Source organism: Aulonocara stuartgranti (genome assembly GCF_965226115.1).
Source record: "Aulonocara stuartgranti genome assembly, chromosome: 16".
Lineage (NCBI taxonomy): Eukaryota > Metazoa > Chordata > Actinopteri > Cichliformes > Cichlidae > Aulonocara > Aulonocara stuartgranti.
Genome location: NC_138952.1, coordinates 11,070,539 through 11,084,739, shown reverse-complemented (window position 1 = coordinate 11,084,739; position 14,201 = coordinate 11,070,539). Strand labels below are relative to the sequence as shown.

At 41.2% G+C, this 14,201-nt stretch overlaps 1 protein-coding gene across 3 annotated transcripts in view; it reads right to left on the bottom strand.

Annotated features, from left to right (window-relative positions):
- The window catches only part of LOC309691264 (alsin-like), a 33,476-nt gene that overhangs the window by 8,389 nt on the left and 10,886 nt on the right, over positions 1–14,201 (bottom strand). Inside the window, exons 12-32 of one of the 3 annotated variants that reach the window (XM_082508863.1) lie at positions 13,639–13,807; positions 13,299–13,395; positions 12,848–12,925; positions 12,458–12,679; positions 12,110–12,281; positions 11,824–12,019; positions 11,107–11,172; positions 10,762–10,921; positions 10,405–10,536; positions 9,503–9,631; positions 9,221–9,244; positions 6,368–6,438; positions 5,632–5,698; positions 5,336–5,505; positions 4,205–4,270; positions 3,897–3,995; positions 3,446–3,610; positions 3,112–3,223; positions 1,219–1,296; positions 923–1,059; positions 606–758 (exon numbers count right to left, since the gene is read on the bottom strand). In XM_082508863.1, the coding sequence (XP_082364989.1) occupies positions 606–758; positions 923–1,059; positions 1,219–1,296; positions 3,112–3,223; positions 3,446–3,610; positions 3,897–3,995; positions 4,205–4,270; positions 5,336–5,505; positions 5,632–5,698; positions 6,368–6,438; positions 9,221–9,244; positions 9,503–9,631; positions 10,405–10,536; positions 10,762–10,921; positions 11,107–11,172; positions 11,824–12,019; positions 12,110–12,281; positions 12,458–12,679; positions 12,848–12,925; positions 13,299–13,395; positions 13,639–13,807 (2,563 nt within the window). Of the gene's footprint in view, positions 1–605; positions 762–922; positions 1,060–1,218; positions 1,297–3,111; positions 3,224–3,445; positions 3,611–3,896; positions 3,996–4,204; positions 4,271–5,335; positions 5,506–5,631; positions 5,699–6,367; positions 6,439–9,220; positions 9,245–9,502; positions 9,632–10,404; positions 10,537–10,761; positions 10,922–11,106; positions 11,173–11,823; positions 12,020–12,109; positions 12,282–12,457; positions 12,680–12,847; positions 12,926–13,298; positions 13,396–13,638; positions 13,808–14,201 lie in introns of all 3 variants that reach the window. The other 2 variants (XM_082508862.1, XM_082508864.1) reach the window with 2 other exon arrangements.

Genomic DNA, 14,201 nt, shown 5'->3' with positions numbered 1-14,201 from the left:
GAGCTTCAGCACATTTAGTTTAAAGTAAAATGATAAATACTGCATTAATGTCTCATCTTTAAAATGTGTAGGTTTACATCATTATAAAAACTGTGCGGCAGAGCTTTCACTTTAACAGATACAGTGTTTTATTAATGCCACTGTGGCAGTTACACTGTCAGCCAAACGTGCCGAAGCATGACAGAACCACCGCTGTGTTGGATGGATGATGTGGTGCTTTAAGTCATCAGCTGTTTCCTGTCAGTTTTATAGAAGTCTAGGGGAAAATGACCCGACTTCTCACAGAATTTATGATGGCAGTAAACACCTTTCTGATGAATTTATGTTCTCAGTTTTAGATTTAAGTCTTAATATGATATTCATTTTCGTAATTATGGTGCTATTTGAGGTAAAATGTACAATAAAGAAGTTTATTATTGAAACCTGATTTAAAAAAAAATCAGGCTACTGACTATTAAAATGTTGAAAGTGAGCCTTTAAAACTGGATTTCATCAACCAATGTGTGACCTCAACTTGGCTACATCAATCTTTTATTTGAAATCTGCAGTCTAAACTAACACAAATTAAATCTGAGGCTTTGATGTTGCGTCCTTTATGTGTCTACCTCTGCCGTCGTGCAGTTGTTATTGTAACAGCGATGTTCTCCCAGGCCGTCATCCTCTCTCCTTTCCCAGCAGCGTCGCAGCCAAGCCGACTCCAACATTCATCAAACACACAGATCCACCTCTGATCTGCCGGCACGGCGTACTGACCCAGTCTGCTGCACATGTGCAACATTTTCAAAGTTTTAAATGACACGGCATTATACGATTATACCCTCGTAACAGACAAGAAGTTGACAAATAAAAGCCTGCACAAATCAGGAGCACATTTACATGCATTATTATAAAACCAGCTCACTAAAGTGCAATAAATACTCACCTCAGGCCGTTCTTCTCCTTGTTTGGAGGTTCAACAATGCCTGGCTTTGTGTACGTTCCAACCACCTTCAGCCCTGAGCTCCACTCTCCACTGAACTGGCCGTCCAGACTGTCACCATTAGGCATGGTTAAAATCCCCTGAAGGAGAAGAGGAGTGAAGAATGAAACTTGTTTTAGAGTATTATTAGTAACAACCGTGGTAAAAAGGAAAAAAAGGTAGATTAAAGTTTTGAAGACTATCAAAATAAGACCTTTGCAGACACCAAGTCCTAAACAAAGAGCAGAAATCACTTCTACCTTCCCACTGATGGTCCAGTCGTCAGTGAACTCCCCATGAAAAACTGTGTCATCGTCTGACATCAGCAAACCCGGACCCTGTCAGAAAGCACACAGCATCAAATGTGTCACCAATACGATTAAGATTTCATCACCACATTATATTTATTTACATTTCATCATCAGGTCAGATTTAAAGGCAGGCAGGACATTTTACTAGTTCAGAATTCAAAGGCGTGAGGTGCACAGGTGCACCAGTTCTACAACATGCACTACAAACTGCAGTCCAGTCACATGTCATGGATAAGATTAGAAATGTATCGATCCTGAGTGAAACCCTTGTGTCTTTTATGTGCTTTGTGCAATATAAACAGTTGCAAAACAAGAGACATCTATAGTTAAAATTTAAGTAAATACAAAGTTGTTGTTTTTTTTTGTTAAAATGTCTGACTCAAGCTAAGAACATCCCAGAAAACATTTTGCAGTTGAAAAACATCATTTCGATGTTTTTTGACAAACCCAACCTAATTAACAAGAGTCTGCTGGACGCTCTTCCTGTACTCTCTGGAAAGGGGATGTTTGTGTTTAGTAATTAATTTACAATATTATCTTATCAACTAGAGCATGATAAACTCATTTTATCAAACTGATTCACACACTGAGGTGTCTGTGTCATCCATCTGTTTCTCTTAAAAGGCAAAAGGCAGGACATGGCCTCAACAGGTTGGCAGACTGCAGGGCTAACACAGAGAAATTCACACCTACGGGAAATTTAGAATCACCAATTAACCCAACATGCACTCCTTTAGACCAGGGGTGGGCAATTCCAGGCCCCGAGGGCCTGTATCCTGCAGGTTTTAGATCTCACCTTGGGTCAACACACCTGAATCACATGATTAGTTCGTTACCAGGCCTCTGGAGAACTGCAGGAGCTAATTTAGCCATTTAAATCAGCTGTGTTGGTTCAAGGACACATCTAAAACCTGCAGGGACACCGGCCCTCGAGGCCTGGAGTTGCCCACCCCTGCTTTAGACTGTGGAGAAAGAATGGAGTGCCCGGAGGAAACCCACAGAAGGAGAACATGCACACAGAGGGCCTCTGACTGGCTGGTGGATTCAAACCCAGGACTCTCTTGCTGTGAGGCAACAGGGCTAACCACTGTAACGCTGATACTGGAGGGCAGAGAAGTGATAGGTGTGATCATCTCGCAACAACTGAGACAGAATTTACATCTACATAACCATAAAAGGATTAAAATGACCATGTATTTTAAAAAAGCATGCTTGGGTAATACTGGGGTTTGTATATGTTGTTTGGCTGAGATGAGCCTGATGTCCTTTGCTGGCATGTTTAGAGTCTACTAATGGGAGCAGCAGTGGGGTTAGCATATTTTAAATTCTGCTGTTTGAAGAAGGAAAAGCATGAGCTCTGAGCGCTTTGCACCCCTCTCCGCCATCCCAGGACCCCTTCTGGTATGTGCTTCAGTGACATCAAAGAGAATCCTTTTTGATGATAAGCAGGATAAGTTATTTAATTATTACCTGCCGCATGTAGGATGCATTGTGTAAAATGCATTTGGTATTTTATCAACACACCACAGGCCTGCAGCTACTACCTGTCAGCACCAACAATTCAAGCCTTGTTACACCGCATGTCTCCCAACTTATCTGTTATTTCAGGTGCAGGGGTTTGTATATGCTTATTATAAACTAAAAGCTTTTTTAGAACTAACACATAGGATGAATAAAGACAAAAATGCATTTGTAAATGTTCAAACTAGTTTTTTTTTTTCTGCACATGTATTTAAATAAACCAGCAAAAAACCACTTATTAAAATGTACTCAAACTCACTCATCAGCTAACAAATTTGTAAGCACATATGTAAGCAGATACATATTTCAGGGTGTACTTACGCTCATTTTGTTCTCTCTGAAAGTTCCTTCAAAGTACACACTGTGCTGCGTGATGACGACCGCACTACCATGCCGCTGGTCATCCAGCCACATGCCCATGTACTTCTCACCTCTGGGGGGAAAATGAGATCAGGGACTGCTGACAGGAGCATGTCTTTGATACAAAATTCATTCAATGATAGGCCATCTTTAGAAACCAGGACCGATATCGACTACTGTGAACCGACCATTAGACGAAACCTTGCTCCGTCCTACCTAAGGAGATGCGTTCCACATTTAACACTTCTGAGTTTCCATATTTCTAAAATAGCAGTTTTCTTGGGGTTATTCAGACCTTGTGATGTCATCGTAGACGCCATATCCTGTCTTCTTGTCGTGGACCCACTGCCCGATGAAAACACTGGAGGAATTCCTCGCCAGTTTCCCAGAGCTCAGCATGCCGTAACCGTGCCGCTGCCCATCGCAGAAACAGCCCTCGTACACCTCGCCACTTGCATACCTGAGTATGACACATATACAGCAGCCTTCTGTGTTAGTGTGCAGAGCCCACAGCTGTGGCCACTTCAAAAAAAAAAAAAAAAACCACTGTGGAGACATGATGTTTTATTTTAGTTCCACATTTGCTGACCCAAGACATTTGTTAATAAGAGCCGATGTCTTTAAAACTTAAAAAGCTTTTATATCTGTATATGGACGTCCAGCGCTGCTACTTAACACCTGACTAAGGCAACACGTACAATTTGTGCTATCTCACACCAGAAAGTTGGTAGAAAATGTGTACTGACTTGTACTTGCCAAAACCATGGATCTTGCCCTCTCTCCACTGTCCTTGGTAGGTGTCGGTTTTATTCAGTAGTTTATTAGGGATCACACAATCTCCATAGCTGGGGAAAAAAAGTAACAGTTAGCAAAGATCAGAATCTGCGACGTGGATATTTAAAACATGCCGGAGGTGAAGTGTAGGGCAATTACATCACTATTTCTGTTTCTTTTTTATCACATGACCAAAGGCAGGAAGAGCAGAGGTTTCTTACTGGAAATGAACAACATATCCAGTAACCACCTCTGTATAAGACCAGGTTACTGTACTGACCCATCCTCCAGTCCATTCTTGAAGTTCCCCTTGTACAGTCGCCCATCCGGCCACTTCATGGTTCCTCTGTGAAGGAAAATATAGCTTCTGCTTAAACCATTTAGCCAGCGTCATCAATTAGGCTCCCCACACAAAGAAGGAATTTACACAAGAAGGCTGGAAACAGTCTTTTCTTCATTCATGCTGACTTCACTTATTGGTTTCTAGTGATTTGATTCCTCATTCATGCACATTGCTCCTCTTTGACCTAAAAACATAATGAGTTCAAACCTGCGTATTGAAGAAGTGGCTCTGCTTTTTAAATATATATAAACATATTTTACATTAATCATTGTTTCTAAGAGATTCCAAAGACATAAAGTTAGATTATTTGTTTTGTACAGTGGTCCCTTGCTATAACGCAGTTCGCGGCCTCGCTGTTTCGCTGATTTTTTATGTCCAATTTTGCATGTTTTTTTTTTTTCTTACAACGCATTGTGTTCTGCACCCTGATTGGCTGTAGACCACTGTCAATCAATCTCGTGCCGTGTCTCCTGTACACTAAAGAATGCGTTCAGCTTGACAAATTTACACAAATCTTCAATCGCTAACAGTGTGACACTGAAGTGCTGTACTGTATGTTTGTAAGTTTTCTCCCCGACAAACACAACAACGTCGACGAGGCGTTTTGCACTGTCAAAGGCAACAGCGGGTGCTTTTGGTTTCATTCTATAATACTGGACTTTTTTTTTTCTTTGAAGTTTTTAACTTTGAGAGTGTTTAAACAAGAGAGTAGTAAGGGGTTTTACAGCCTTAAAACATCTATAATAATTGTAAAAAATAAAGTTGGATACTTCGCGGATTACACCTATCGTGGGTTATTTTTAGAACATAACTCCCGCGATAAACGAGGGACCACTGTATTGCTAACTGGCTGTTTTTTGGTATTCAAGTTGTATTGGAAACCTATTGAGTTGGGCTCATTGTTTTATGCATTTATGCGTGACAAAATAATACAGTTCCATTAAATCCTGTTATTATTGTTTGATTTTACAGGTGTATTAAATGAGGAACATTTTTAATGTTCTCCTAAATGATGCCTTCAGGGGCCCTTAAAGAGAATGCCAAAAACATACAAACATGTTTTCTAACCTGCCATGAACCCGTCCTGCCAACCAGCTCCCGGTGTACTGAGCATCTTTGAACCGTTCGTCTGCCGTGAACGTGTAGGAGGCCGTGCGAGTCATTGCTGGTGACGACCCCTGACCTCCGCCGCCCAGTATCTGATCCACTGTCTGGTTAAGAGATCGTAACCACTTGTTCTGCAGAGAAAGAAGCACAGAACCGAAGGTGATGCTTTAAGACGGAATTCGATCTCAAAAAAAACTTTTTTTACAAACTGATTTTGAAAAACTGAGCAACAGTAATGGTTTAAACCATAAATGTACCTTTTCCTGCGGTGTTGAGGCCACCAGGGTGAAACTCTCCTCTGGACATGTTATTTTGAGGGCATGACTGAAAATATGCAGCACAAGAGCAATAATTAACTTAATTGGTACAAAAAAAACAAGGAGGTGGATCTTTTAAATATTGTATTACAAATGACATCCAACTTCCACTCCCTAAACGCTTTGTAGGCTGGAGGTCCAACTTAAAAATATTTCTAGAATTAGATCACTCTTGTCTCCTGCTGATTTTCATAAGGTCATGCAATGCTCTGCAAGCTGGAATAAGTCAGAGCTCACTCCACTGATCCCAGCTGCTCAGATTTTAAAATCTGACTCATAAATAAAAAGCATAAATGACATCCTTATAAGTACATGAAGTGCTTATTACCATCTTATTAGTCTGGGGGTTGAACGGGACTCTACTGGCTATTCTGGGGTCTCAGCTAGCAAACAAAGGTGACAAATGTACCAGTACTTTTAAAAGTAGATGATTTAAAGAGCAGTAGGTTTCATGGGAAGTTAACCATAACCATGGCTTAATGTTTTGCTGCTTGTTGCCTATCCAATGAATACAAAGTAAATTAAAAGATTAAAAAAAGATCCCCGCATGGATCTCACTGCTCCCATGTTGCTGTTGAGGCTATAGTGTTGCATAAATGTTTTTATCAGAGCGACTAACATTCCTTTACTTCGCATTAGTCAGCATGTAGATTGATTTCTACAACAACAAACTCACAGTCCGCTGCCGTTTTCAGTGACCGGTTTCACCCACAAACAGGTCAGAGGGTAGACGTGATGAGTGGAGAACTGCACACAAAGAGGGAGAGCAGCACTTTTTCTGTAATTCTCACATATTAGGTAACAACGCGCTGTCTGAGATTACAAAACTTTAGAAATGATCAAATCTTACTCTGTGTGTGTGTGTGTGTATGTTAGAGAGGGAGAGAAGAGGATAGATGACCAAAAGATATGCCTTTATAACTGTCTGTGGTTTCCTGACTGTGTGCTGGTAAATTGGGGAAGTCCAACGTCTTTTGAGTTCAGCTACACTACCCTACATTAATAAGGCAGTTTCCTCTATAAACTTATGACCTTTTATGATGTTTCAGTTGTTTTCAACATGACTTGTGTTTTAATATTCAAAGTAATTGACTGTTTTAAATTCCTTTTTATATCAATTACAGTTAAAGGTCCATAAAAGCTTGTTTTTTTAACTACATGAGATGTAACCATTAAGTTGTGTGACTCCTACAATATAATCCTGATTTAAATTTGGATGACTTCTCCTTCAAGGACTTCTGCTGCTTTTAGGTCTATCTGTAGAAGTCTTGTTCTGACCATTTGAACATGTGAGCTGAAAACAGAAGCATAGAAATGACAACCATGCTGGACGTGGACACACAGAAGTGAGTGTTGGACCTGTCAGGGTTTCACCCTCGTCTTTGATCCATGAACAGGATTTTAAGGGATAAGCAGGGGTCCATTTTTTGACCCTCGGAATAGCATTTCTGCTTTTTGCAGATGTAGTTCTGTTGTCTTTAGTGGTGCGTGACCTTCGATTTTGTAGCCAAGTGTGAAATGGCTGCGATGACAATCAGCAGCTCAAAGTCTGAGCGCTGTAAAACAGTGGAGTGCTCCCTCTGGATCTGGGAAGAGACGCTGCCCCAAGTGAAGAACTCTCATCATCTTCTTTGCCAGTACTGAGAAGATAGAGGTAGACCAGCAGAGTGGTGCAGCGTGTGACTGGATTGTCATGACAAATTCGTTTTCTCTTGAATGACTGGATAGTAAAGCGAGAGTTCCAACTCTCACCTATGGTAAGGAGATCTAAAAACCAAACAAGTAAAATCACCTGAAGATCTTCTGGGCTAATTCTTAGGGAAACTCAGACATCCAGAAGGAATTTGAAGCCTTTGCGCCTTTGTGTGAAAAAAGAAGCTAGCAGAGATGGTGAAGCATCTGCTCATGGATGACTCATGAATGGAGGGTTTTTGGGCACATCTAACATCTAAGAGTGAAAGATCCAGAACTCACTGAGAGATTTTATATCTCATTGGGCCTGGGAATTCCTCATGATCACTCAGGAGGAACAGGAAAGAGATGCTGGGGAGAAAGATGTCTACAATATCCTGCATAACCTGATGGCAGATAAGCAGAATTGAGTTGGTGGATGGCCGGATGGGTAGACGGACAGACAGACGGATGGATGGATAAGGTGAAGACCTTGAAGGGGAACTGACCAGCTTTAATTTTTGATTGTCATGGGAAGAATTAACATTTCTTAGTGCACATTGCATACCAACCACATTTTACAATTATAAGACTTATTTATGATGCACAAAATGACTTTTAATACATCAACGGTTGCTCAAAGTTTTAACTCACAACACGTGACATGAGCCCAACACACCACACCACATCAAACAGGAAACAGAGTCTCAGGAAGAAACTGCTCTAAAACCAAAAAAAGTAGCCAGAGAGGACAAGCTGACAGTAAGTGTAAGAATAAAGAAGCCATCATCTGGAAGAAATCAGTGACAGTCTCCTTGTTTAAAGCTAGACCACAGCAGTGAGAGATGCATCCTTTCACCATCACCCTTCCAAGCTCTGAACTACTGCAGCTATGACCTCATCTACTTTCACCACTAACTAATGTTGGAAAATCTTCTAAACACAAATGAATCCACACACAGCAGCCTGCTGAGCAGCAGCTGGACAGAATCAGCCATCAGGACCACATGCACAGAATAAATGTTAACACAGGACATCTGTAATGCTGGAATATTACAAAGGCCAATGATCACTGTTTGTTTTAGCCTCATTCATGTTAACTGAGTGGACAAAATATTAAAAACAGAGTATTAGGGAACATAATGGCCAGCAATTCTGACATCAAAGGAAAAATTAATTTATGAACAACGCAAGCCATCGTTCATCATTATACAAACAGACAACAAATTCTTAGTTTAGTTGTAGATCAGTCGATAGTTTGTTCTGTCTTTTCATTTACTATCAAAGGACTGACCAGTTGCCATAGATGTGATCCCACCAGTGAGACTCTTGTCTCTCAGGTAGACCAACTTCAACTCCACCATCTTATTCTGCTGTGAAGATTTGGTGCAAGCTGGAGGGCTACTCCAACTAGAGGTGAATAGGTTTGTGTGCTGCCAACCCAAGCTCAACAAGGCTGCAAAGCAGAGCATAGACTAGTGTCGCCAAGTGCTACTCAAGAAGATGGAGCTGGAGCATGTCCACAGGATGAGAGACTCACTGGTGAGCCAGTTAATTATTCGGCCTATATGATATTTGCAGAGCTCCTATTTCTGCAGGGGAAAAAAATCACCTCAGATCTTTGAACTAACAGAAGAACTTGCTTCTGAAAGTATATAAAGCCCCAGATCTTTAAGCACCTGTAATACCTGTCCTGTATTAACATTTATATAGCTGCATTCAAATCCTAGTTGATCCTGTCAGAGTGGAAGCACTGAACAGATGCCGGCCCACCTACAGTATGCTGCTGCAGCTCAAGCTCAAGCTCAGTTACAGTTATGTCTGTTATTGGAGGTAAACTGGTGGAAGGGATACTCACGAAGCTCTGAGAGGGAATTGTACCCTGAATAAAAGACACAATGTTCATATGTAAGCTTCATGATCAGATGACCAGAAATCACTGTCAGCAGAGATCCTTTGGGTTTTCTCTGGTGTACAGTGAGTGTTGTTGTTGTTAACAAAAAAAAATGAAATAACGACAATTTTAAAAGACTTAAAGGCTCCTTTATACACTGCTTCCCCCAACATGAATTTATGCTACTAACATAAAAAAGAAAAGCACTTTAATATATCTGATTTCATACTGACTTATTCTGAGTACCTGTGTGTGCACCAGGGCGTCATTGAACAATATGAACCAGTGATTTGAGAACCGCCCGGCGTTCTGCGGAGTCAGAGATCGGTTGCTGCTTTCACAGACCACACGACGCCTAGGAAGACGCAGGCACTCCTGAAGAACAAAATCACACACATAAATTTCCTTAATAAAACCCGGAGTACTCTGGTAGCTCATAAGCTGCAACACATGTCTCATAACTTAATGTGTTTTCACACAGGATGTGGAAGAGGCTGCACTCTGAAAACCATTACTTTCAACAGACTGTACTGCACAATGATGGGTTTCTGCTTTGCAGAGCAGCGTGCAGTTCAGATGCTCTTGCAGACACCTTGATCAAAGTGCAACAAATTTAAATATACGGTGATTTATATTTGTCTGGGAATTTGATGAATTTACAAGAGGAAACCCTTGGAAACAGGTTTCTGTGCAAGCAGACACCTCAGGTGTGTGTTTTTACACACACCTCAGGTGTGTGTTTTTACACACCAGTTGCTCTACAGATCTATTATAGTTCTTTAACAACTGAAGAAAGGAGGTGCAGAAAAGAGACTGACATCCAACTGAAAGTATTCAAAACTGTACCTATTTGTTTTGTCTTTGAACAGCATGCTACACCCATCAGTGAGAACTACCCTATTACTTTAGCCAATGAAATGCAGGGCAGGGCTGTTCAGGGCAAGTTAATACTCTGGGAATCAGCTCAGTTTGAAAAGGAGCACTTAGAGAGTGCTGCCAGGAAGGCTAGTGGCTCTAGGGAGTGAAATAAAATTTAGAAGCACACTTGTTGTCATGGGTTAAAACCTCAAAGGAAAGCATAGTGACTAATGTGTATAGACTAGAAAAAAATTACAGGATGCAGGCACATAAAACAGAGTTGTGCTCACAGTAGTTTTGCCAGAGTGGGTCTTCCAGAACAGGAAGGTGGTTTCAGCCTCCTTCTTCCTTCTTAGCAGTGATGAAGACAGGGACTCGCAATCTTTATGACCCTGATCAAGGGACTTATACTCCACAGTTAACTGGGGAGAAAAGGAAAGACAGCACGACAGAGAATTTTGTACACCTGAACATATAAAAGACTTGAAGTCAATATAGTGACATTAACAACCACTTGTTCTAATGTTGCTCAGTCATGGGAACGAAACAGAAAGTGAGGGAACGGAGCAAGGGAAAGAGAGAAGAAAAAGAAGGGGGAAGGTCAAAAAAGTGCTTGAGACAAAAAGAGAGAAGAGAGATTTTCTCACCACATCATAGCAGGCCGCCAGTTTGAGCAGGGCTCGGCTGTACTGGTGGAGCTGCTGCAGAGGCCAGTACAACATTGAAACCAGATCAACATCACCACTGGCTGACTGATCTGATACGGACAGCTGAGTGAGCAAAGTCTGCCGAAAGCCTAAACTCTCACTGGGCAGGAACAGAGACAGGCAGAGACAGATACACTCTTAGAATAACACGTCTGTCAAGTGACTGGGATAAGTTTTATGCTTTTAGTTTAGTCACAAAAGAAGAAAACATACAAGAACATGTATTTGCAAATGAAGAGAGCTGCACTCCCACAGTGAGCACTTAAGAAAAATAAAAGTGCTTACAGCGAGAGTTTGTGAAGTGGTTGGAATCCGCCCATTACTTGGAAATCACCAAGTGAAGAAAAAAACCTAGAGTCAGACAGAGTGATTTTAACTTAGATTTTACCCCTCAGTGACACACAAGATACACCTTTACAAAGTCAAGTGAACTTGCAAGAGCTTAAACCCTCCATCTCAAATTAGAGGCATTTGTACTATTAAAGATCATTTGAAATATGTTTGTCTTCCTGGCTTGTTTCTTTTAACTATCTATAAGCTTAAACAAGATGTGATGAAACCTAACCTGATCACAGCGTAAGTATGTGTGATCCCGAATTTCAGGAGGGTTTGCTTGTATGTAAAGTAATTCTAGCCACAGCACTATAACTGCTTTGTAATGCATGAATAAACAAAGCATCATGAATGTGCAGCTGACAAATCAGCAACAACTGTGTGATGCGATCATGACAACATGGATCAAAATCTCTGAGATATTTTTCCAGCATCTTGTTGAATCTATGCCGCAAATAATTAAGGCAGTTCTGAAGGCAACCTGCTACAAGTAAGGTAACTAATACAGTCACCAGTGAGTGTAAAAACTGAAAAAAAAAAATGGAGAAAAGGGGATAAAAAGGCATCACAGGGATTACTGACATAAACATGAGTATGTCTGTTCATGTTTTCTTTGAGGGAATCACATGATGGGACTTTTGTTTGGTGAGACAAAAAAACCCAACTCACCTTTTGTATGTGTCAATGAAATACTCTGTGTGTGTCAGCAGGGGAAGGGTAGTGACATCACAGCCCTGCACGTTATGCAGGAAGTAGGTGAGTGCTGTGGCATGTTGGCCAATCAGGGTGCTCAGCTGAACAAAACTCTCACACAGAGAGAAGAAGAGATGAGAGCACTGCTCACCCAACACTGGACACAAACTTTCTGCAGATGAGAAAACACACACACACACACAAACACTCATTTTAATAAATGTTTTAATTAGGCAGAACGAGGCAGTAGATGCTCTCTGACCTCTTTTACGCAGAGGGGTGAGGAGGATCTTCCTGACGCTGCTGCACCAACAGTACAAGTGCCTCTCTCTGGAGGCCAGCTCGTGGATAGCCGAAATAAAACCCATGACATTGTGGTCTGCCAGCACCGCACAGCTCTGACCTCCACTGCACACACTGCTAACGTAACCCATCTACACACACACAGCAAAAACAAGAGGGTAACATTTAGGTTACAATTACAGTCAGAGTTAGGCTGGTGTGAGTAAGAACTTCCATCTCATAAATATGTTCGTGCTTTAGCGGAAAAAATGCTCCACCCATCATTTTCCTTACTGTCTGTGTTAAGTTGCGCTTTGGACCTACAAACCTCAATGCAGAAGGGCAGCAGGGTGGGCATGACTGTATAACGCTCCACTCTGTTGGGTGACCTCTTGCTTGAGCTTTCACTCTGGTTTAGCCTCTCAGTTTGCACTGGCTCCTTCTGTTGGCCGCAGTACAACAGGACTGGCTGCACACAGTCTCCATCAGCCAGGAGCAGGGTGTGGCTCTGACCGGCTGACAAGTCCCAAACACGAAGCCCATCAGACAGCTATGGTGGTCCACCCACAACGAAACAGTAGTAATATTAGGAAATGGATGGTGTTGCTATGTTTTCCTACATTAGCGAAAATAATAATCTATGTGAATGACTAAATCTTTGGCTAGAAGTGTGAAATGTGTGAATTAAATTTTAAAAAATGGGATGAGATTTCTGTACCTTCGCCTGCTGAGGGACAGTGACGGGGCTGTTCACGTGGCCGAGTTGTCCACACATGTTGCTGCCCCATGAGTACACCTACAGCACAGAAGAGATGAAATAGGGGGTGAGCATGCACTTACATACAAGTAATGCTTGAAACTTGAGACCTTGAAAAATAACATGATTAAAGTATCATAAGACAGTTAATTACATCTTATTTTTAAGATTGAGTCACAAATGTTGATGTTTAATTAGGATGTCTATTAGCATTTTGTTAAAGCATAACTCATCTTTCTGGACTTCTCATTAAAACATACAGAAATGTTAAGCTCATCTCAGCATGCAAGTACAAGTAGCAATATTTAGTAGGGTAAGGTCTCCAGAGCTTGGGAGCATTTAATGTCAAAGGGGGTACTTAGAAATGGCACCTGTTTGTCTAATCATGCTAAGTGTGTGCCGTTTTTGTTACCTGGCACTGAGCAGTGAGAGCCAGTGAATGGTGCGAGCCTGCAGCAACTTTGATCACTTCTTCACCTGTTAAAGACTTGATGCATAGAGGCTGGAGTCTGGACACACAAACACAGTTCACTCGAATCTTGTGGTTATAATTTCTTTCTTTACACATTTCCAACTAATTCAATTGAGCATTTCATCCCAAAAGGTTGTATCTAATTGTCTTTTAATGTAATTCTGTTCAATTCACCTTTAAATAATAATTATGCTTATTACATCATCATAGACATATCGTAAATACAATATAGACATTTTAATTTTAAATATCACTGTTACACTTTATTTTTGGTCCCCACCTGGCGAGCTGATCTCCATGACCAAGTTGTCCCTCAGAGCCACGGCCCCAGCTCCAAATCTCTGTCTCCAGAAATGGCAGGCCATCTTCTGCCTCCTCTGGTGCTCCAGCCGGAGCCCCACCAGCTGAGGACGGCCTGCAAGCACAAGGGTGTCGCCTCCGAGGAGACCCTAACGGAAAAATACACGAGCAGAGTAGAGTAAAACTTTAATGTCCCTGTGGGGGAACCTGCTTTGCAGAGAGTAGTCCATGTATAAAAGATGCTTGGGATTCAATATGATGGTTTGTCGTTACATTAAGACTACCACACCAGCAAATCACAGAATAAGAAAGCATTGACTGAATAAAAGAAAAAATACACTAGGTGAGGACATTCAAATAACTGAATCCTCACATAATTGTCATATTTGAGCATTTATCTATATTGTAAATTGAGTTTTTCATTAAAATTACATAACTCTAGTACAAAATGTTTTTTGTCAATGTTTCAGAATGATCTTGAAATCCTAAAAAAGCCTAGATGGACTTGAGCAATCTTTGAGTAATATGAATGTTATTGCTACA